The sequence below is a fragment of the Etheostoma cragini genome, chromosome 22 (genome assembly GCF_013103735.1).
Source record: "Etheostoma cragini isolate CJK2018 chromosome 22, CSU_Ecrag_1.0, whole genome shotgun sequence".
NCBI classification, from domain to species: Eukaryota; Metazoa; Chordata; class Actinopteri; order Perciformes; family Percidae; genus Etheostoma; species Etheostoma cragini.
The window spans coordinates 11,967,440-11,987,802 of record NC_048428.1 but is presented as its reverse complement, the minus strand read 5'-3'; the positions used below and the strand labels follow the sequence as shown (position 1 = coordinate 11,987,802).

General features: G+C 41.1%; 1 protein-coding gene across 3 annotated transcripts in view; it reads right to left on the bottom strand.

The window, feature by feature from the left end:
• rttn (rotatin) overlaps positions 1-20,363 on the bottom strand; it is a 30,696-nt gene that overhangs the window by 8,503 nt on the left and 1,830 nt on the right. For 2 of the 3 annotated variants that reach the window (XR_004655185.1, XM_034861619.1), the window contains exons 5-37: positions 20,140-20,230; positions 19,806-19,920; positions 18,039-18,189; positions 17,404-17,572; positions 16,612-16,802; positions 16,111-16,226; positions 15,040-15,207; positions 14,716-14,928; positions 14,366-14,478; positions 13,539-13,665; positions 13,087-13,212; positions 12,593-12,709; positions 11,910-12,049; positions 11,090-11,261; positions 10,895-10,994; positions 10,413-10,498; positions 9,685-9,802; positions 8,967-9,063; positions 8,800-8,865; positions 8,470-8,661; positions 7,668-7,910; positions 6,756-6,912; positions 5,331-5,497; positions 4,704-4,923; positions 3,604-3,732; positions 3,334-3,444; positions 2,660-2,818; positions 2,228-2,305; positions 1,526-1,724; positions 1,343-1,440; positions 1,140-1,227; positions 594-795; positions 60-150 (exon numbers count right to left, since the gene is read on the bottom strand). Coding sequence is in view for 1 of the 3 variants with exons in the window: in XM_034861619.1 (XP_034717510.1) it covers positions 60-150; positions 594-795; positions 1,140-1,227; positions 1,343-1,440; positions 1,526-1,724; positions 2,228-2,305; positions 2,660-2,818; positions 3,334-3,444; positions 3,604-3,732; positions 4,704-4,923; positions 5,331-5,497; positions 6,756-6,912; positions 7,668-7,910; positions 8,470-8,661; positions 8,800-8,865; positions 8,967-9,063; positions 9,685-9,802; positions 10,413-10,498; positions 10,895-10,994; positions 11,090-11,261; positions 11,910-12,049; positions 12,593-12,709; positions 13,087-13,212; positions 13,539-13,665; positions 14,366-14,478; positions 14,716-14,928; positions 15,040-15,207; positions 16,111-16,226; positions 16,612-16,802; positions 17,404-17,572; positions 18,039-18,189; positions 19,806-19,920; positions 20,140-20,230 (4,610 nt within the window). In the remaining 2 variants the exon portion in view is untranslated. The remainder of the gene's footprint in view (positions 1-59; positions 151-593; positions 796-1,139; positions 1,228-1,342; positions 1,441-1,525; positions 1,725-2,227; positions 2,306-2,659; positions 2,819-3,333; positions 3,445-3,603; positions 3,733-4,703; positions 4,924-5,330; positions 5,498-6,755; positions 6,913-7,667; positions 7,911-8,469; positions 8,662-8,799; positions 8,866-8,966; positions 9,064-9,684; positions 9,803-10,412; positions 10,499-10,894; positions 10,995-11,089; positions 11,262-11,909; positions 12,050-12,592; positions 12,710-13,086; positions 13,213-13,538; positions 13,666-14,365; positions 14,479-14,715; positions 14,929-15,039; positions 15,208-16,110; positions 16,227-16,611; positions 16,803-17,403; positions 17,573-18,038; positions 18,190-19,805; positions 19,921-20,139; positions 20,231-20,363) is intronic. The other variant, XR_004655186.1, reaches the window with a different exon arrangement.

The following is a 20,363-nucleotide window of genomic DNA, read 5'->3' as shown; positions in this document are numbered from 1 at the left end:
AATGACAAAACAAAAAAGTTGAACAACTCTTCAGAACTGTCTATCACAGTGTTCCTCACCTGGATCTTGATGTCTCCTCTCTCTCCTGGTAGGACATTGGGTGTCTTCAACTCAATCAGACATGTCTCGATGGGCCCAATATCCACCAGACTGAGGAAGAAGCAAAATGATGAAAGATGTTTATTTGTAAGAAACTAGCTAGAGGGGATGAGAGCTACAACTAACATGAATTCTCTACTGAATAAAATACACACATATTATAATCTTTAATCATTAAATAAAAAGACAAAAACATGTTGCCAGAAGTCAGTGTTGATTTTATGATTTTTATTTACATTGCAAAACCTGTCTGCAAGCAGATACTGCTACTGAAAAAACTATAAAACTTACTTTTCCATTAACCTTACCTTTTCATTAATCTACTATTTTGCAACTATCATCAACTGTCAACTGAACATTTCAGTAGCAGTCTGAATATAATAAGTAACAAATTCATACAGAGATTACAACAAACAACTCTGAGCTTTATTGATCATTAGAACATTGGAGGGGTGGGGGGTGTTTTCATGCGGTCTGAGGATGTGGCCACTTACCTGGCCAGTGCTTGGAGGAGCTGGTTGTGTCGGACGGCAGTGAGGGTGAAGTCTGGCAGGATGGCCAGCAGGTTAGTCAGCAGGCCACAGTGGGCCGTCATGAGGTCGGGAGTTACCATGACAACGGGATCCACGGCTGAGGGCTCGCCCTGGCGGGAGTCTTGGGAGGCCAGTGAGTCGATGGTGTCTGTATCACTCTGGCCTGTGAGACACATCAATAGACAGCTAATAGAGACGCCTCCCCAATGGTTCCCACACTGTCTGCCTGTGACTAGAGATACTGTGACCACATAATCAAACATCAAACTGAGGTAAAATACAGAGAGCAATGTTCTACTTTTTACATTGTATATGTAAGATAGAGACATAAATACACAAATGTGGGGGATAGTTTTTTGTTTATCACTGACTGCAGTGAGGTTCACTACTTCTAAAGGAAAACAATGGGAAGGTGTATATGGTACGAATTAAACCATGATGTGTTACTATTACTGTGAATGCATGTGTGCACACAGACACACTCTGTATTCCTCTCCATACTAGTACCTTGAGCCATCAGTCTGCTGGCAGGGGTATCTTCTGTGATGCTCAACGGGGAGGGATCTTTGGGGGTGTTAGGCCCTGAGCCTCTAATCTGTAACGGGCAACATGAAGATGAGAGAATCCAAATCACTTAACTTAATGCAGCAGTTTATTTTATCAACATGTTAGTGCATGTGCATGTCTGAGGGTACAAGGGCGTTGCTGACCACAGTGCTTGATGTGGAGAGGGAGCTGGAAGGTCTGCTAGAGTCTACAGTAGGCGCTGGTGGGTCGCATCTCCAAAACCACAGCGAATTCTCAGAATCTAGACAAGCACATAATTACACATTAAACACACTAGAGGGGAAAAACATTTTGATAAATAATGAGACACACAAAAAAAAAACTACCAAGAGAATTGCTCTCATGGGGACGAGGTCCACTGGTCGCGGCAGCACCAGGTTGCGGGTGGAAAGTGTACCTGCCTCGGTAACACTTGGTGGCAGAGAGAGCCACATGTTGGAAATACTGACAGTGGTAAAGCAGAGCCTGGAGCGCTGGAAGACCCACCAGAGACACACCAGACACCTCATCATGGACACATGGGTGCTGGAAGAGGAGAGATAATGCAAGGGAGACGCAGGGAGATTAGTGCACATCAAACTTAGATTAGAACAGGGCAAAAGGAACCGAGGTGAGAAAAACTAAATACCGAGGGGTTAAAGGTGAAATTCAGATTGCTTAACTATGTCAGATTTTGAAAACAACAAGCCTTGTTTTTAAAAGATAAGAATACATAATATTTATCCTATTCACCTCTGACAAAAAGCTCCCTTTCCAAGCAATGGCATCCCAAATTAAGATGCTGTTGGTGTTTTGACAGATTTAAATTTAATTATTTTGTGTGTGAACGCTGGGAGCCTGCACCTCAGTAGAGCTTCAATTCTACCAACACCTCTGGCCTGAACCCTGCAGGGCTCAATAGGAGGGGAGTTAGGAATGGGAGGGAGCAACAGAGAGGGGATATAAACACATAGAAACTGAAAGAGGGGAAAAGAGAAAACTGTCCATGGTTTTTAAAAGCTTTTTAACTGGTTGGCAGAGCTACGGACCTGCCAGTGGGAGTCCTTGGCCTCCTCTACGTTGGCAGGCATGGGCATCACCAGCAGGTTTTGCAGGATGAATGCAGCCTGGACACACAAAAGAGACATGCACACTCTGGGTCAAGTTAGACTACATCAGCAACAGTGCCATCTGCCTGTATTTGGCAGGTAATACATAAAAGTCCAGCCATTTTTTTCTGACCAGAGATGAAATTTAAGTGAAATTGGTATTTCTCTTACTAGTTTTGATGTGTGTGGAGATTGTGGTACACAGCAACAATAGCAGGCGCTTAGTTTTAACAATGTACGCTATTTTGGGTTTGATTTTGTCAATCAGATCTGTAAATATATAAAACAGTTCTATATTTTGGTCTAGGACTCTTCAGACATTTTTTGGGGTTACACAGACGGTAAAGCAGTGTTGCAGTTCTAACATGATACCTCTCTGCGGACCATGCTGCTCTCCTGCTGATCCAGGAGGATGTTGAGCAACGTGCCCCACAGACCTCCGCTGATGTTCTGACAGCTTGCACACAGAGCTTGGCACCCGCTGGGCACCGAGGACAGAGCTGCACCTAAACCCAAACTGGCAAATCTGACCTGACAAGACGTGGGAAAAAATAGGAGAACAAGGAAAAGAAGTATGTCATAGGTATATATACATCCACAGTTTAAAAGTAATGAATCTCTCAACAAAAAACAAAAAAACCTGGATGCTGCTAGTTATGGGACACTTGCCTATTTTATATTATATATAATAATATTATATGTAAATTTGTCCTGGCTGGGGATTTATAACACTATACTCATTTAAATTGATGATGGCAAAGACTAGATCTGCCTTGTCAAGGGCGCCTCTTGACTGACTTGTGTGAGGACTTATTTTTGAGATTTGGTATGAATAGCTGGCTTGTTCTTCTTTTTTGTCTGCGAGTTCTGGCACAACTCTAATGGGTTTTATTTTGTCAAACATCTAGAAACTTAATTTCATGACAGAAAGAGTTTATTTAGCTGAAGAATGAATAGTGAACAACTAAAGACTGGAGGGTCATATATAAAGTTTACATACATGTATGTTTAAGTGTTAATACAAGAGAATGAGAATGTATTCATACCTCTTGGTCGCGGTCGACCCATAGTGGGATGAGCCAGGCCAAACCAAGCTGAGAGCCACTAGCCTCCTCAGCAGCTGCCTCATTTCCCAAAGACCACTGGGATATGAAGTCCTAATGCAAACAAAATAAAGTGAAAAACACTGTTTTGGTTACATTCCAAAATGTTTTAATACTGTGATGTCTGGAGTCTGACTTTCAGTGCTTACATCTGTTCACTGATTGTTTTCTAACCAGCTCCCTCACAGCAGTATAAACATGGTTGACACTTGCCTTGTCCTTGTTCTTGACCATCATCTCATGGGACAGGTGAAGCAAGCAGACGACAGCATTCTTGGTCACACCTTTTCCCATGAAAGACATGGAATTGCCTCCCAACTCGACATAAAATGAGGAGATCACCTTTATAAAAGGACACAGATTGTATTGGGGTTACTGAATTGAAGAGCTCTGCAGTGTGTTTAATGGTTTCCCATCCATTCTCATCCTGCAAAGACAAAGCTGATAGAACGGTACATTATTTGGAATGGTACAGTAAGTGGCATTATCCAACTTTGGTCCCTGTTTCTGCAGAAGAAGACTGAACAAAAACTACTCGTTTCTGAGTTAGTTATTACTGTATGCATGTCATGCAATTCACTGCATCCAAACAAAAGCTAAATACAGCTGAGACTAATTATTTTTGCTTTGGTGTACCATCAGAATGTGGGACTGCACTGAAGAGAGATACCCAAGGCCTGCTGAGCTTTAGGGCCCTGCAGTACCAGGAGTATCAGGTGAGAGGTGGGTTCAAGGGTTGAGAAGACATGGGGTGAAAGTGTTTGCCTTCTAAATGTTATCAGTGAGATCAAAGTGGCCACCAGAGAACTTGACTGAAAAGGAAATTAACCTTCAAACTTCATGCAATGTTTATTCATGTCCATGAAAGCTACCCGTTAAAACAAACTAAATGAACAAGCATAGGTATTGTGCAAACAGGATGGTCTATTCCACAGGGGTCTTCATTCCCAATCAAAAATAAAAGCCCTGTGCAGAGGACTGCTGTGCAAGGTGGTCCACACAGTGTTACGCTTTTGTTTTATGGACAGATGGAAAAGGCAAGGTTGATTAATCTCATCAGCATTTTCACAATGTGGCATATCAAATCAATGAGATTTTGTACCTATTGCAATTCATGTCCTGTAACCATGTTTTGCTTAATTTTAATTAATTCCTCAGAAAGTACTGTGCTTTTCATCTATTCATTTCTGTAGGCCGTCTCATCTTGGATAAGAGGGTAGGAGGCTTGCGTATGCCCATACAACCCATGAACATTTGAACACATGCTATGAAGACACAGAACCACTCAGGCACACACACACACACACACCTACCTCTAATAGGCCACTGAGATACTTGGAGCAGAGCAAGATGGGTTCCAGGTCAGAGCAGTGGGAGCTCCAGCCAGGCTGGGCAGTCAGGCTGACCATGCCTTGCAGTGTCCTCTCCAGGCTAGGAAGGCCATAGAAACGCGGGGCGTCGGACACCCGCAGACTCTGAAGCAAACGGACTGCCAGCTGGCTTTTGAATGGGCCTGCTAATGCCAGACATAGCCTGGACAGACAGAGGACAGAGTGAGAAAAAGTGATACATAAGCAAGCAAACCAGACAGGAGGGTAGACAAGAGGCAGGAAAAAGAGGGAAAAAGACAAGACAACGTTAACAATAAGCGTTCCAATTCTTTTTCCAAAGCCTGTGGCTTTTTAAGTGTTCGGTTTTCCTTTTTCATTTTCTAAATGACTAAGCTATTTGGAGTTCAATCACAAATTAGGTGAAATAAGCACTTCCCTTTCTGCGGAGGAACACTGCACTGCATCTTTTTTCCTCCTGATGTTACTAATACATTGTCTAACATAGCATTTCATCTGCATTCACCTTTCCCATACAGTGTATAGAGCTATAATTGTTACTCTGTGACTTCCCAGTGGAGTGTCACACTTTTTTGGGTGAAATCATCGTACCTGTCAGTGGTTTGTGCAAGTCGAAAGAGTAAGATGTTAAAGAAGCTGGTGAGTTCTTTCTGCAGTCTCCGGCTGAAGCGGTTCATCAATTCCTCCGGCTCCCCGGGGTTCGGAGTTGAGGTCTGAGTCTCCACACCAAGCAGCAAATTAAGAAGCGATGGGCTCTCCTGGATGATTGATAGAATGTTTGTTTTTTGATTTGATGTTTACAGTACATTATGCATATTATTTTGGATTCATCCCATTTTTGGGATTTAACCCGGGCTTGACTGAGCCCAAGTACATGTGGCATACCAAGTGAGCTACCTGGGTGCCATGGATTTATCCCACTTTAATGTGATAATGCTTCTTCTACTTCTTTTACTTAATTTTCCTTTCTTTTAAATGTTTTAGTAATGTAATGTTTTAGTAGTTCTTTGTATGCCTTCTTGTACCCTGTAAACTGCAAACAGTGGTTGATGTTTCGCAGTGGGATCTGAACCCAGATCTCCCACACCAAAGACTTGTGTCATACCCACTGTGCCATCACCACCCATATCTTAAAAGCACATCCCTTTGTTCGGGGGGGATTATTATTACTATTAACTTAGATTAGTCAAACTGACCCATGGAGGGAAGATCTAAAGGAGGCTGACAGGTGTTTTTGAGCAAGCACCTGCTTCTTAATACCACCCACCATTTCCCTACAAAACTCTGAGCTAGAACAGCTAAGCATGCTGAATTTCTTGTTGAGCGGTGCACATAGAGCACATAGTTAATATAAGTGTAGGGAGCAACAGATGTTGCTGAAACAGCTCAGTAATTACAGAAAAGTCGGAGCAGAGCAGAGCTGCTCACCCCTACCAGGGATTCAATCCGAGTCTGCTTTAGCTGCCAGGGGAGGGCTTATTGTTTACACACACATTAATGAGAAAGCCAAGGTGAGACTGATTAAATCCTAAAAGTAGCTCTCCCTGCTAAAACAGTGCAGTGATTCTTCTCCTCGGGCAAAAATATGAATCCAACTTTGTTTTAGGAGTTCAGAAAGTAATTTCTGTCGCAGGTCTGAGGTGGTACGATGTGCTACTATTTTTCTGTTATGAGAGAGTAATATGGTTTGCTTGTCTGACAGCGTGTGATTTATTGAGGCTTTAATTACAGGTATATAACCCTCGGTGTTGCAGAGGAGAGAGTTTAACCAGATTACTAGCTAACAGAGATGCATACATGATTATTTTAAAAGCACACACACAAGCTACTGTAGAGTAGTACAAAGTAGAGTAGTTTAAATAGCACATTTTATCAATACCACAACCACACTGTAACGTTGACCAATTCAAAAATCTCAACTATGCCTTTTAGCAAAAACCTAAAAAAGAAAAACACAGGACTATTGTCGTGAGGCTTTTTTTTCCTGCTTCACCAGAAAGTGTAAATTATTAGTACCTGGTTGAGAAGTAGCTCCAGTATCCAGCACAGGTCCTTGTCCTCTGGGTCAGATGCAGTCTCATTGTGCATCTGTTTGAAGTAGGCATTCAAAAATGCAACAATTCCCACCAGCAACCTGTCATCCTCAACACAGGCTGGACGCACCTGGAGAAACCTGCAAGGAAGGAAGACACAGTCACCATGACAACAAGAGGAAGAGAGCATAGTCAAAAGGAAAATACTTAGTAATAACTTACTCTTCATAACTTGTCTAAGATACTGACTACTAAAAAGGCTGAATCAGAATCAGAAACACATTCTAGTCACAATCTTTTTCTTCTTTGTCTCTTTAATTCTTAAAAACATTATTGAACAGTGGAAAGGCAAGACATGTGCTGCTACCAAGCTATTGGCAGAGGGATGGTGACAAACTGATGGAATCAACTAAAATTAAACTTTGGTGGAGGCTCTTCTTGTTTTCTTCATTAATACTGACGCAATACATTTTAATCACTTTATTCTTTTTGAGTTTTGCTTTGGTATTAGAGTAGTCAGAGGAAGAAAGATATAAGTTTGTAATACTTTCTCAGGAAAGGTTTAATACTCAAACAAGCACTTTAACCAGAAAAGTAATTTAACACTATTAATTCAAGTCAACGATTCACAATAAGAATAACATCAAAGCCATAACGAGCTCCCAGAGCCATGGAAAAATATTTGGTTCACAGCAAGTAGTGTCTTTTTCAACAGCAGCAATAATAATAATAATAATAATAATAATAATAATAATAATGGCATATTGTTGGGGAATGTCATAAAACCCTTCCCATCATTTGCTTTATTAATAAACCTTAACAAGACCTATTTACTGATAATTAGTATGTCAACCTAAAGTACATGAATGTTAAATGGAGGTTGTATGCAGTGTACCTTGTCACTGCAGCCTGCCAGCTGAGGGAGCAAAGGGTGTCTCTGCAGCTGTGGGCGGGGATGTGAGGAAGGGCCAGTCGCTCAATCAGTAAATAGAGGCTGAGCCTGGAGAGGGCAGAGGTCACCGAGCTGTGTCCTGCTGCCGTGACAATGGTCTTGATGCAGTCCTGCAGTGCGGTGGGAAGGTGCACCGCCTGCAGCGACAGAACCTGTGCTTCTGACAGCTTTAAGTTGGGATGAAATCTGTGGGGAACAAAACGTAAATGTTTCAAAATGTATACATTTAAAATCAGACTACATGGCTATGGATGTGCTGAAAGGTGTGTTGCATAAGTAGCATCCTCAGAGACATACTAATGACTGCATTAACAACATATTTGATCACCAATCAGGAGGGATGAGACATTTATGAGTCCTCCAAAGAGAGATGTTTTCTAAGAAATACTTGTAACTGAATCAAGCAGAGGGAAGCATCACACCAGCTACAACTTAACAAGCAATACTCACTAAAACTCTCAAAGTCATAAAACACAACAATATCACCGGAGATAAGGACTTGCACAGAGTTGTAGCCTACTTTACATGACAAAGAAGATACCTCTCAATTATCACTGACTGAATCCATTTCAAACACAAAACACTCTTCTACCAATCTTACCAATGTATGAAACTAAGGGGAATGATCCAACTAGGGTGTGCTTGAAAACATTTTTGCTGAATTTAAGCTAGTTAAAACTGTATAGAAACAAACTATATTTATATTATATTTTTTTAAGACAATAAGAAACATTTAGGTCCTTACTCAGTAACATGGGTAGATGTGCCACACAGCTCGTCAAGAAGGTTGTCTATCCCAGAATACCATGCAGTGTTCCAGGCTACCTGCAGGGCTTGGCAGGCGGGTGCCAGGGTCAGGATGTCCGAGGAGGGAGGCAGGACGCAGCAGTACGGGCTGACAGCGTGATGAGTCGCTGCCTGGAATGGAATGTTGTACCTTTTTGGGAGAAGAGCAAAACAGTTGTTTATATTGCTTGGGAAGTGCTGTTGATGAGAGGGACCTTTAAAAAAAAAAAGCCAAGACCCAAGTAAGAATGTTATCTATTGATCTTGGCAACTTTGCGGCTCTGTTTACCTGCGTATCACTGACAGTGGTAGGGAAAACGGTGCAAGGGTTGCATCTGTGTTGGATTTGTCTGACCTGATAGAACAAAACACAGGTAATACAACAAAATATTGAACGGATGCACATTGTCATTTTAGATACGTGGAAAGCTCAAAGAGATAGAAATATAAACTTACCATTTTTCAATATTGGCAATATCATCAAATAGCAGTAAAGTCATTAAAACAGCAACCTCATTTCCGTTGCCTTTGTTCTCCTTTAATATCAAGGATGCTATAATGACAACACAACATAGGCAATTTACATTACAACCACACCCTAAACTTTATCATGAATAAATGTATATGCTAAAATTTTGAATTCCATTAGAGTGACTATCACTTAAAGACTCATTTTTAAATTGAATTTTGGAAACTCCCCAAATGAGACTGCCACCACACATCAGGCGTTGCTGACATAACTCTGAAATTTGGCATATGAGGTTATGACTCAAGAGCTGAGTGCTTTAAACTGAGTTGTACAAACATCTCAATTGAAATATATAAAAACTGGGCACATCATTTTGCATTATAAAAACAACATATTTGTGTCTAAATCAGATAGTAACAATCTATAAATATACAGGTTGTCAAACTCAAAGACATATAATTCTAATTTATATTAAATTAATTCTCACAATTCACAAGGATGATAATTTAGCTACAAATTATGCCAAGATGAGCTTCATGGCAACAAGTTGCATGGTACTAATATGCCACTTACCGCAGTGTGACAACATGGTTGAAAGCTATGCATCTATGGTTGACTTGTCATCTTTTTTTTTGAGAATGTGCCCCCAGGCTACACAACATAATGTGTATAGCTGTTACTTAATGAGTTGTCTTGTGAATGTACCCCTGAGCAGTGTGAGGAGCAGGAGGTTGCGATGTGCCAGACTGTGCCTCAGAGATGGATCAGCATACACCAGCTTCCTCAGGATACATACACAAGGCTCCAGCAGGCAATCTAAGCTCTGGGGAGAACAACAACATGGCACTCAGGGTTTAATTGCAAAGAAAATGCAAACAAACACAAATATTATTTCTGTCTCCTCCTGCTCTCTGTCTCTCACATTCAAATGCACAAGGTCTCATTCCTGTCTCTTCACATCAGCTAAACCCAAATTCTGTGATTGCTCAGGTTGCAGGCAATGGAGGCTTAGGACAAATACCACCTGCAGGCATGCCTCTTACACACACTTGTTAGCTGAGACAAATCATTCTCTGTGGCCCTGTTCCTTCACCTCCATGTAGCCAGACATGCTGGACGATTACCCCGGTTAGCGGCTTCTGATTCAAGTATGATCAGCTGACTGCAGTAACTAGAGGGCAAAAATCACTGCTTACCAGGGCCTGTCTGACAGTATTAATACAAGCCATTTCATCCTTCTATCATGCATGCATCAGTGGGTTTCCTCCACACACGCTGGCAACTCATGTACTCACATATAAACAAGGACATGTACCAGATGGGAGCGCATGGAACTGCATTTATGAGCTACAAGGTCTGTTTAAGTTGGCTTCAACAGCAATTTGTTCTGTACACATCCATTTATCACTTTGCCAAAGCAGGTTTGTTTTTACCTTGTTGCCGTTTACACTCCCCATAATGAAAGAAATGACTTTGTCTGTTATTCCAAGAACCTTCAGCACTGGGTGCATTGTTGTGTCTGCAGGGAAGTAAGAGAACTATTTAATATACTGACAAGAAACATTTGCAAATCATAAACTATTTGCTTTTTTCCTTCTTGTCTAAAACATAAGGTGGTGGGAGGGCACACACTCCGCTGCACGTAGTTCTGTCCCCACAAGGAAAGGTCTTACTTATCACACAAACTTTGAAAGTTGTTTATTTATTTGTTTTATAAAATATGGCTTTACATGAGCACTCTGATCTGAAAGGCATTAGCCATTAGAGAAAAAACACACAGAGGAAGACTTAAAGTATTGTCTGAAAATATTAGCTTGCCAGAGCCAAGAGCTTTAGCATGGAAATGCAACAATCTAATAGAGAGGTTTTTGAGAAATACAGTATACTGAAGTTAGTATTTTTACAGACCGCTCACCTTGTAGCACTACAGACAGCTGCTCTGCAGCCGATCTTCTTAGTGAGATGTCAACAGTGTCTGAGGACAGAATACAAAACAGCTTCTCCACCGACTCCACCTAGCCACCATTAAACACATTAGGAAGGCAGCTACATCTGCCTGTGCAGACGTCTATCTAAGTGTGTTATTATTTATGTGTATGTGGATTTATACCTTAAGGACAGACTTGTTTCTGGTGTCCAGCGTGATGTCCAAAGGGTTTCTGAGGCAAAAGAGACTGGGGATGGAGGAAATCAGTGGTTGAGCCAGGTCTGGTCTGGATGTGTCAGCAACATCATCGCTGGTTAAGTGGGGCAGGATTTGTTGCACTGCTGCTATTCTCACACTGTAAATAATAAGCAGAATGTATGCAAAACTTGGGAGTTAAAATACTTTATTTTAAAATCCCATTATTTAAAACACAGACTAAAAACTACATGAAACAGAGCTCTATTTAGGTGGCAACACAAACCTTTTGTCTGCATTAGAGTAGTAATACAGTGTTTAAATGTTACCTGCCTCTTAGGTTTTTGTTGTAATTTTTTTAACACATCATCCACATGGTGATTGGTTGTCAAAAAACCTATGGCAGGGCAAACAAATGTATTAGCTGTTGCCAAAATTTATCCAAGGGCTTGTCTCCAGTGTATAGTTTTAATATCCATCTTTATCAATATTCATAGACTGGGACTGGATGGCTGTTTTACACCGGCCTCACAGAACACTTAGATGACTTGATGAGAACATCAGCTGACAGCAACAGATAGTGGTAATATGTCTGTCACATTATGTTTTGTAAAATAGAATATTTAGGCTCTCAGGACTTTCTCTGCTTTAACATCCAACTAATCAAACAACTTTGTACACGCAAAGACACAGAAGAAACATACATCACATATATACATAGGCACACATCTGGGCAGGCACATAACACCCCAAACAAACAAGAGTTACACAAACATTGACAAAAGAAAGACCCAGGGCACAGACTCACGTGGGCTGTTTAGTAAAAAGGAGTCGGAGCGCTGCTTTGAGCTGGGCTGTGCTTGGAAACACGCTGTCTCTTGCCACGTCCGACATGTCACTTATCAGCAGGACACAGTTTCCCAGTGACTCTTCAGTGCTGGCGTAACCCTGCCACACACACACAGAAACACACACACAATTCTCAGACTACCCTGGCAGACAATGGAGCGAACAACAGGGAATTCCAGCGAAGAAGCACAACAGTAAATAAAATATGCATCGCTTTGATTATGGGTGGTTTCATTTTGTCTCTTGTTGACATGGCGGGCCTATCTCTGAATGGCCTCCTTAAATTAAATCACACTTGACAGCCTAGTCAAAATCTCATGTATATTCATGAAGAATTTCCGGCGTTTCTGTTGCCCGAAACTGAACAATTAATAAAAGCTTGTTTTATCCCACCAAAAAAGGAAACAATATAACACAGAATATGTAAATGAGGGAATAAGAACATTTTTCTTAGTGGCAGCTCAATATAAAGTCTTTGTTGTCCAAAAGTGTTTTAAACTTTTGAACATAGTTGGGTTGATTGTGGAGACCATACACACCATTTCCCCACGCTCCATAAATATGATGTATGTTTCAAACACGATGCCGCTTTATGAAATCTGCAGTACAAATATAATACAGCCTCTACAGAGAGCACACCACCTGTAATATGGGCATGACGGGGTAAAGTGCCTCATTGAATCTGTCCCAGGTTGCTGCTGTCATCATCAATCGTCCTTTGAGCAGGAATAGCAGGATATCCTTGGCTGCAACGTTCACCTATAGATCATAGGTAAACTGCTGAATTCACAAATACGCTGCTGACAAAGTATTTACTACCAAGTAATGTAAGTGACAGACCTTTAAAATGTCTAAATTACCTGACAGTGCTGAACCCTGACAGTTTAGCATGAATTTTGAGTAATGTACAAGAACTTTAAAACACACGTGAATCCCTGTACCTGTCTTTGATTATGTTTATTCCTTTTCAACCCTGACCTAAGCTAACACGTTAAAGAAGTGGTCAGAATGACCTCACCCTGTAGGTCAAATATAAAAAAAAAAAATACAGGAAGCACAGACAGACAGACAGACAGACAGACACACACACACACACACACACACACAAAGACACACACACATACATGTTTGCCTACCTTCTCAGCAGAATCCTGAAGTCCAAAAGCACTTATTTCATAGAGCACCCTGTGGTGGATAAGGAAGTTGACTGCACCGCATGTTGCTGGTTCCTGTCGTGACACATTCTGGATGCCAAGGCAGTCCTAGGGGTGTATGTAATCATACCAAAGCACATAATAAATTATCACTATGCTCTCACTTGCGCTCGCAAGCAGAAGTTCCAATTCACTTCAAATGAAGCCATATACTCTAGACGATGGTTGGTAAAAGGAAGAGTGATTTCAAATGTCAAGCTTTTTTTTTTTTTTTATAAACGATCTTTGATTCATCCATCTTCATCTTACTTATTTACATATAGGTGCACCACCAAACAAACCCACATTGTGGCTTTAGTAGCCATAAATTAAGCCATGAACCTGCACACCCTCATTGAAACACTGACGGTCTATATAAGATGGCTTCCTCTGACCTTGACCAGGTTTAAAGTGCATTCGTATGTTTCCGTCTTGACATGCGATGAAGGATGAGACAGCAGCTTGAGGAGAAGTTTCTGGCTCTCTGTCTGGAGGAGGGGACTGGGCTGATCAAACTTCCACCTAGTGATGGACAAGCAAAGGAATTTGATACTAGCATAGAAATACAAAATATATAAATTCAGCAGAACATGTGGCTGACTTTGGGGGCTGGGACGAAATGCTTTTTTTAAGATTATGTTTTCGGCATTTTCGGCAGGACAGATGAAGAAATGCAAGGGGAGAGAGAGGGGGAGTCGAACCCAGGCCTGCTGCATGGAGGAGTAAACCTCTATATATGGCCACCCGCACTACCAACTGAGCTATCCAGGCCCCCAATTTGATTCTTTCACAATACACAGGTGCAGATTAGATTTGTATTTATTGCAATTATATTAGTATTGCGATTTGATTGTACTGAGTATTGCGGTTTTCTTTTCCTTCTTTAAATAAACAAAAGTTGAAAATAAACTTCTACAGAGACACTAATTAGAGACATTTCTAAAAAAATGTTGTCTACAAAGAATGCACATCACATGTCCATCTGTCAGTCTGACATTTGTTTCATTTGTGAAGAAAAACATAAAATGTATTTTCAGCATTTGCTGTGTTTTGCAGGAAACAGAAATGATGTAGTCGCCGTTGGCCATACTGTATAAACAGAAAAATATTGATTCTAGAGAAAAGAATCAATTTTTTAAATCGTTGCAAAACAATCGCGATTTATGCTTTTTTTTTTAATTTCCTGCCCCTTCTGACTTTACAGTGCAAATTTTTAACGTACAGGTAAGAGCAGATGTGAACATATTCCTTGATGATGGGTAAGTGCTGGTGAAACGGTATGCCGTCTATGGCTTGGTCTGCCAGCTCAAGCAACTCCAACCAGTTCTTCTCTCCCTTGATGCAGAAACAAATCAATGAATGAAGACAAAAACGTTGATATGAGTGACAGGCTAAAAAGGTTTTGCTATAACTCTGAGGGCATATATAATGGCAGTTACATGTGTGTCAGAGTGTTTTTTAATGGAGATTAAGAAATGTAGGTTGCATACCTGTAATAGATGCCTTCTTTCTGTAGATTGCAGCACAATTTTGCTATTTGCTAACTGTTATTATCTGACATGCAGCTCATACCTCAGCTTGGCTTTCCTTGAGGAAGTTGCAAGTAGATTCCATCCAGAGGGCAGCGCGGGTCACCCTCCTGTAAAGATCATGGTTGTCTGAGTTCACCTGCTCCAAGTAGGCCACCGCTGTCTCTTGAATGCTGGGTAATGAACTTCCCAATGTCATGTCCAAGCACAGGTGGAAAATAGCTGTTGCTGTGTTCTCCGGGAGATTATCACTAGCCTGTGTGAGGTCAAGAAGCCTTAATTTTCTACTATTTTGAAATAAAAGTTAAGTAATTACAGAAAAAAAAATCAATATAGTATTGAGATTTGGTCACATGAGCACACACACCTTCTCAGGAGGGAGGATGGTCTGCAGGAGTTTAATGGTGAATATAGCAGTGCCGGTGTAGGCCATTCTGTGATGAACCTGAGAGCTGTGGGGAGTATCTGCTGAATAGCTCTGATGATAGCTCAGGATGTGCCCCAGTAGTTCCATGCAGACTTGCAGCTTTGCCTTCTAAAAACACAAACAGAAATGTAGAAAAATGCACATATGCTGCACAAACACAGCAACACACATACATGCGCTCACATCACGTGCATGTTTGCACACACTAACACACACCAACGCACACCTACTGGCTGGGGGCCAAAAGAAAAATTGCTCGTTCCAGGAGTTAGGATTTGAATGTAATCAGATTTCAGGGTTATTTCGGGACGAGATACAGATCCACCCTATCTCGGTATGAATAAATTGGAACAATCTATTCTCAGCCACTTTGTTCTAGGCAGGAGAAATTGAACAATAGAAGAATTTAACCAGCAGGGGGCAGTAGATGTCCTGTGCATTGCTGTGGCTGGAACTGTTCGGCCCCATTACCCATAGGAAAAGACCATAGGTCTGGCACACGAAAGCTGCTCTCCACATGAAGATGACAAAACAGTTCTCAGGCTGCAAGGCTCTGGGCATGTATTAAACAGCAGAGGGCCAGAGGGGCCTGGGCTTGACAAGTGTATAAGTCTTCCTGCATAGTAACATACTGTTTAAACAGTCAGGGAGGATAACAAATGACTCTGCATAGTAAAAAACACACACCAGTTTATTACAATCCATTGTGTGGAGTTTATACGCAAAGTAAATGGAGATGGAGAATTTACTAACTTGACAATTCTGTACTTGGATAAACCCAGGGGTACAGATGAGATTTGCATGTATGTCTGAGAAGCTCTTTGTAACCAGAAGAAAGCCTTTGCAACCTTATATAATTCCTTCAGCTCAATCACATGCCTACAGTTCTCCTTGACAGTTAAGTACGGTGTGCCTGTGCTAAATTGTCTGGTGGCAGACACAGTTCTCCCTCTTAGTGAAGTGTATTCATTCAGCTACATTAGAAGCTGTCATGAGTTGTGTTTGACTTGCCAGCTCCATCCCCACCAGGCTGCGATCGTCCCAGACCAGCTCACAAACACTCTTCCCAAGCAGGAGGACAGCGTCGCACAGCAGCTCCAGAACACAATGGAACACATGCAAACCCTCTGAGAAAGAAGACAGGAGGAGAGAAACTGAGTGAGAGACTAGATCGAATAATGACAGAATACAATCAATATAATGAAACTGAGGGGATCATGTGCAATCACGGATCTTTACTCTAGCAAAGTTATTATCTAGTTTACAACCCCCCCCCCCCCTTTCCCTGAAAGACAACAATGGCTGGGCGCCTAGGTGGCTCACCTGGTGGGGCGGGCGCCCATGTGCCGAGGCTCGGTTCTTGATGCATGGGCTCAGGGTTCGGGTCTGACCTGTGGCCTCTTGCTGCATGACTTCCCCCCTCTCTCCCCCCCCTTTCCTGTCTCCAGCTGTCATGTCTATTAAAGGCTAAAATGCCCCCCAAAAATATCTTCTAAAAACAATGGTTCCTACCTGTTTTAAGCAGTGGTATGGCATGTTCCATGATGGCAACAGTGAACTGAGCCAAAGTGAGCTGCTGAAACTGCAGTTCCAAGACATCTTCTACACCCAAGTCAGGAAGCTCCAGGTTGGCCACATCTGCAGGAGACTGGGGCGTCTGCCCAGGAGCCTGGATGGCTGCTCCCCCTCTGTGTGAGCTGCCACTGGATGAATCACAGACAAGAGAGGAAGACAACTATAAATTCATGATCTGCACTTGGACCACTCAAATACAAGGAGTGACGTATGAGCTGTATAGGGATGGATCATAAAAACTGCCATTACAGGAATCACAGCTGACTTGTAAACACTGTAGACGAGCCGCTAGAGGGCTCATGGTGTTATTTATTTTTTTAAAGAATTATAAAATCCCCCACAGTCTGTCTCAGTTTGTTTTATCTTAGTGTGGGGGTTGCTGGTGTCAACAGCAATTTTGTCATTATCAAAGCTACAAAAAAATCCTACTGAGCACAAATTTCTAAAAAGTATAAGACACTCTTGTTAAGTGTACAGTCTGATGAACAGAATTGACAAGAATGGTGAAAGTTATTTCTACAAGCAAACAAGTAGATAGACAGACGCCACTTGTGCCTCAGAAGTGAGACAGAATGCCAAACTGAGTGAATCTCTGCTCTCACTGCCAACATGCATGCTGACGACATGAAAAGAAACAATACCCTAGACAGAAGAACAGCAAGAAGTGATGCACTAAAAGTGATGCCGTTTCTCACACACACTCACACACACACACGCACACACACACACCTGGTGGAAGCTGCATCCCCGTCTTGGCCATCTCCCCTAGCTCTCTGGCCTGTGCGTCCCACCACAGAGGGCCGAGGAGAGCACTCTGTCCCCGGAGATGAGGCCTGGGAACGGTGGGTCCCCCGCACTTCCCGGGAGTAGGAAAAGGACGAGTTCTGGGACACTGGATCTACTAACCACAGAAAGAAAAAATGAGACTTGCACATCAGTTAGACTCTGTATGCGAAACAGTGTTGAGGTCTTAACCTATAAAAAGTAGCAACCAGGTGCCAGAATGTAAGCACACATCCAAGAGGAAGCTACAAAAATGGCAGACACAGCTTCAAAGTAAACACAAATAGCAAGAACCGTTAACCTATTTGGTTTGGGGAGGTAGGGCAAATTTTAAATGTTTTGTTTAAAACTGACAAATCCTACTCATTCTGCCTTGAAATAAATTGTTGAGAATGTTTGAAGTGTCCACTTGAAAAAAGTAAAACTATGTGGTATGGTTTGGGAATTAGTCAATCAAAAGAATATGATTCAAAATTGTAACCAAATAAAATGTACCTTATAATAAAAGGAACACATGTAAACTAAAAGAATAAGCATCCACAATCTGCTAATCATCAGTTGTGACTCATAGGGTGTGTTACCTTGCTTTGTAGAGTAGAAGCTTGGATCTTGATGAAATCGTAGTCTCCTTCTCAGCCCCACACAAAGCTGCCGCAGGCATGAAAGAGCCTGCAAGTGGAGGTAGCTTGCCTCACCTTTACCCAAACCCAGCCTCAACAGGGACAGAAGGTTCTGAAAAGAGACGGATATTACAGCAGTATTGTTATTGAGAAGCTACGTTGTGGAAAGGTTTTTTGGAAGACATCATCAACAACCATTAACATCCAATTAGGATATTTATGTAATTGGGCAAGTACTCTGACTTAAAGCTCCGTGAACAAACAGAACAAACAGAGCACAAGCTGAGACAACGTACAAAGACTGTCTAAAAAGAAGACCTAAGCTCACAGTGATAGAAAAGTTGTAATAAAGCTTGCTAAATAAAAAAGACAAGTGGAAATGAATTATTGAAGGAACAATTTGATAAAAGTTCAGATTCTCTGCCCTGTGCAGCTAATGATGTCTCTAAATCCAAGTCTTTTAATTTAGCTTAATAGCTCTAGTAACTCAAAGAAGGGCCAGAAGAAGAAAAGTACTTTCCCCATAATGATTTCTTTTTGCTAATAATACTGCCTTGAGTCTGATACATACTGTAATGCACTACTTTATTATCAAAATAGTCCTGTTCACACAGTAGCTCATCTGGGTAAAACGATGTCTCCTTCAACACTCTATTGTCTACGCCATTGAAATAAAGAGCTCGGCTCAGATCATAAAAGATGCATTTTGTTCCCGACATAACACTGGTAGATAAATAAAAAAAGTCCACTTTTTTACAGAAATAGGGAGAGAGCATATCTCTTAATTTAACCTGACACAAGCACATTGACCTTTTCATTTGCAACATAGGACAGTTTAGATTCCTCGAAAGCCAACAAGACCAGGACGAGGACAGTTTGAGCGCCTGTAGACAACTTGGATCGGTTTTACAGTGTTCTCTCTGATATTCAAGAAGCCTTAAAAGGAAAGAAGCAACACATTCCACCAAGGACTTTCAAACCCTGCAAGAGGTACATCATGACCAAACTGTAGTCTCACAGCAATCTAGTGCCTGCTCAAGCAAAGTAAGCACACAGAGACCTCCACAACCTCCTACAAGATCAGGGACACAGAATAATAAATTTGTGTTTTGATCAAGGACACCAGTTGACAGGTTATTATTTTGACAGTGGCTTGAGTGATTGTACTATAACTCCCATTATGGGATGGTTACGCTAGACACTCAGAACAATATGTCATCTAATTGATGTGAATAAACAAGTATACTTTAAGAACAGTTGGCCAAGAACCAGCACAAAATAAACAAGGAATTCCTCAGTAACATATTTAATTTTGTCTTTCTGGACACCAATGTTTAATAAAGCTTTGAGAAGTGTTAGGGTCAGCAACAAGCCCTCATTTTCAAGTCAGGACAGTGCAAATTAAATACAGGTTTTTGGCTTGAAGCATGAGCATTAAGTATGACAAAATCATAAATTATGTAAAGTAAAAATGATGGCACTGACAGCCACTCTAATGCCCACCTTCAAAATAATCTATTAGAAAGTCATCATAATTATATATTTATTTTGTATGGCATTACCTGTTATAGCGTGGTATCAAACCTGTGACTGCACTTTCTGTGTGGTATAATATTAGGTATGATCTTTCTATTTATATTTCTAAAATATACCAGTGTAGCTAAGCATTAACATAAGCATTAACATATGCTCATTTACAATATTATCTGTACTTATTTGTAATGATACCTTTACAATACTAGGCCTTTGCAGGAAGATCTCAGCAGGAAAGTCTTGCATAATGACATCACACAGAAGTTCACACGTGCTCCGCACCAAGTTGGGGTTGCTGCTCCTTAGAGAACTGTTTCATAAGATATAAATCAGATATATTTAATAGTCAGTAATTTTAAATCACTGTACATAAAAACCAAAAGTTGGCACAGAATGTTTTGTACGATTCTTAAAAAGACCTTGTTCTTTAATAAATTGTTTCCTGACTTAATAATAATAATATAATAATGTTAATTTAACACTGCATTTTAACTAGGCATATATTATTTCATAGATATTTTTCTCTCACCTCTCATTGGATGAAAGTATGTGTCTGTCTGTGTTTGTCAAAGACAGCCATGGAAACGCAGAAAACTTGAGACATCTCACAGACTCATGCACTGTACAACACAGAGGGATAAAATGATACATAATGTAAATTAGAGAAAAAACATCATGCACTGCTTTAGACATAACTACAGGTGAAATTCAAGATGAGACACAGCACACTAATAAAGCTAAAGCTGCTTTTAC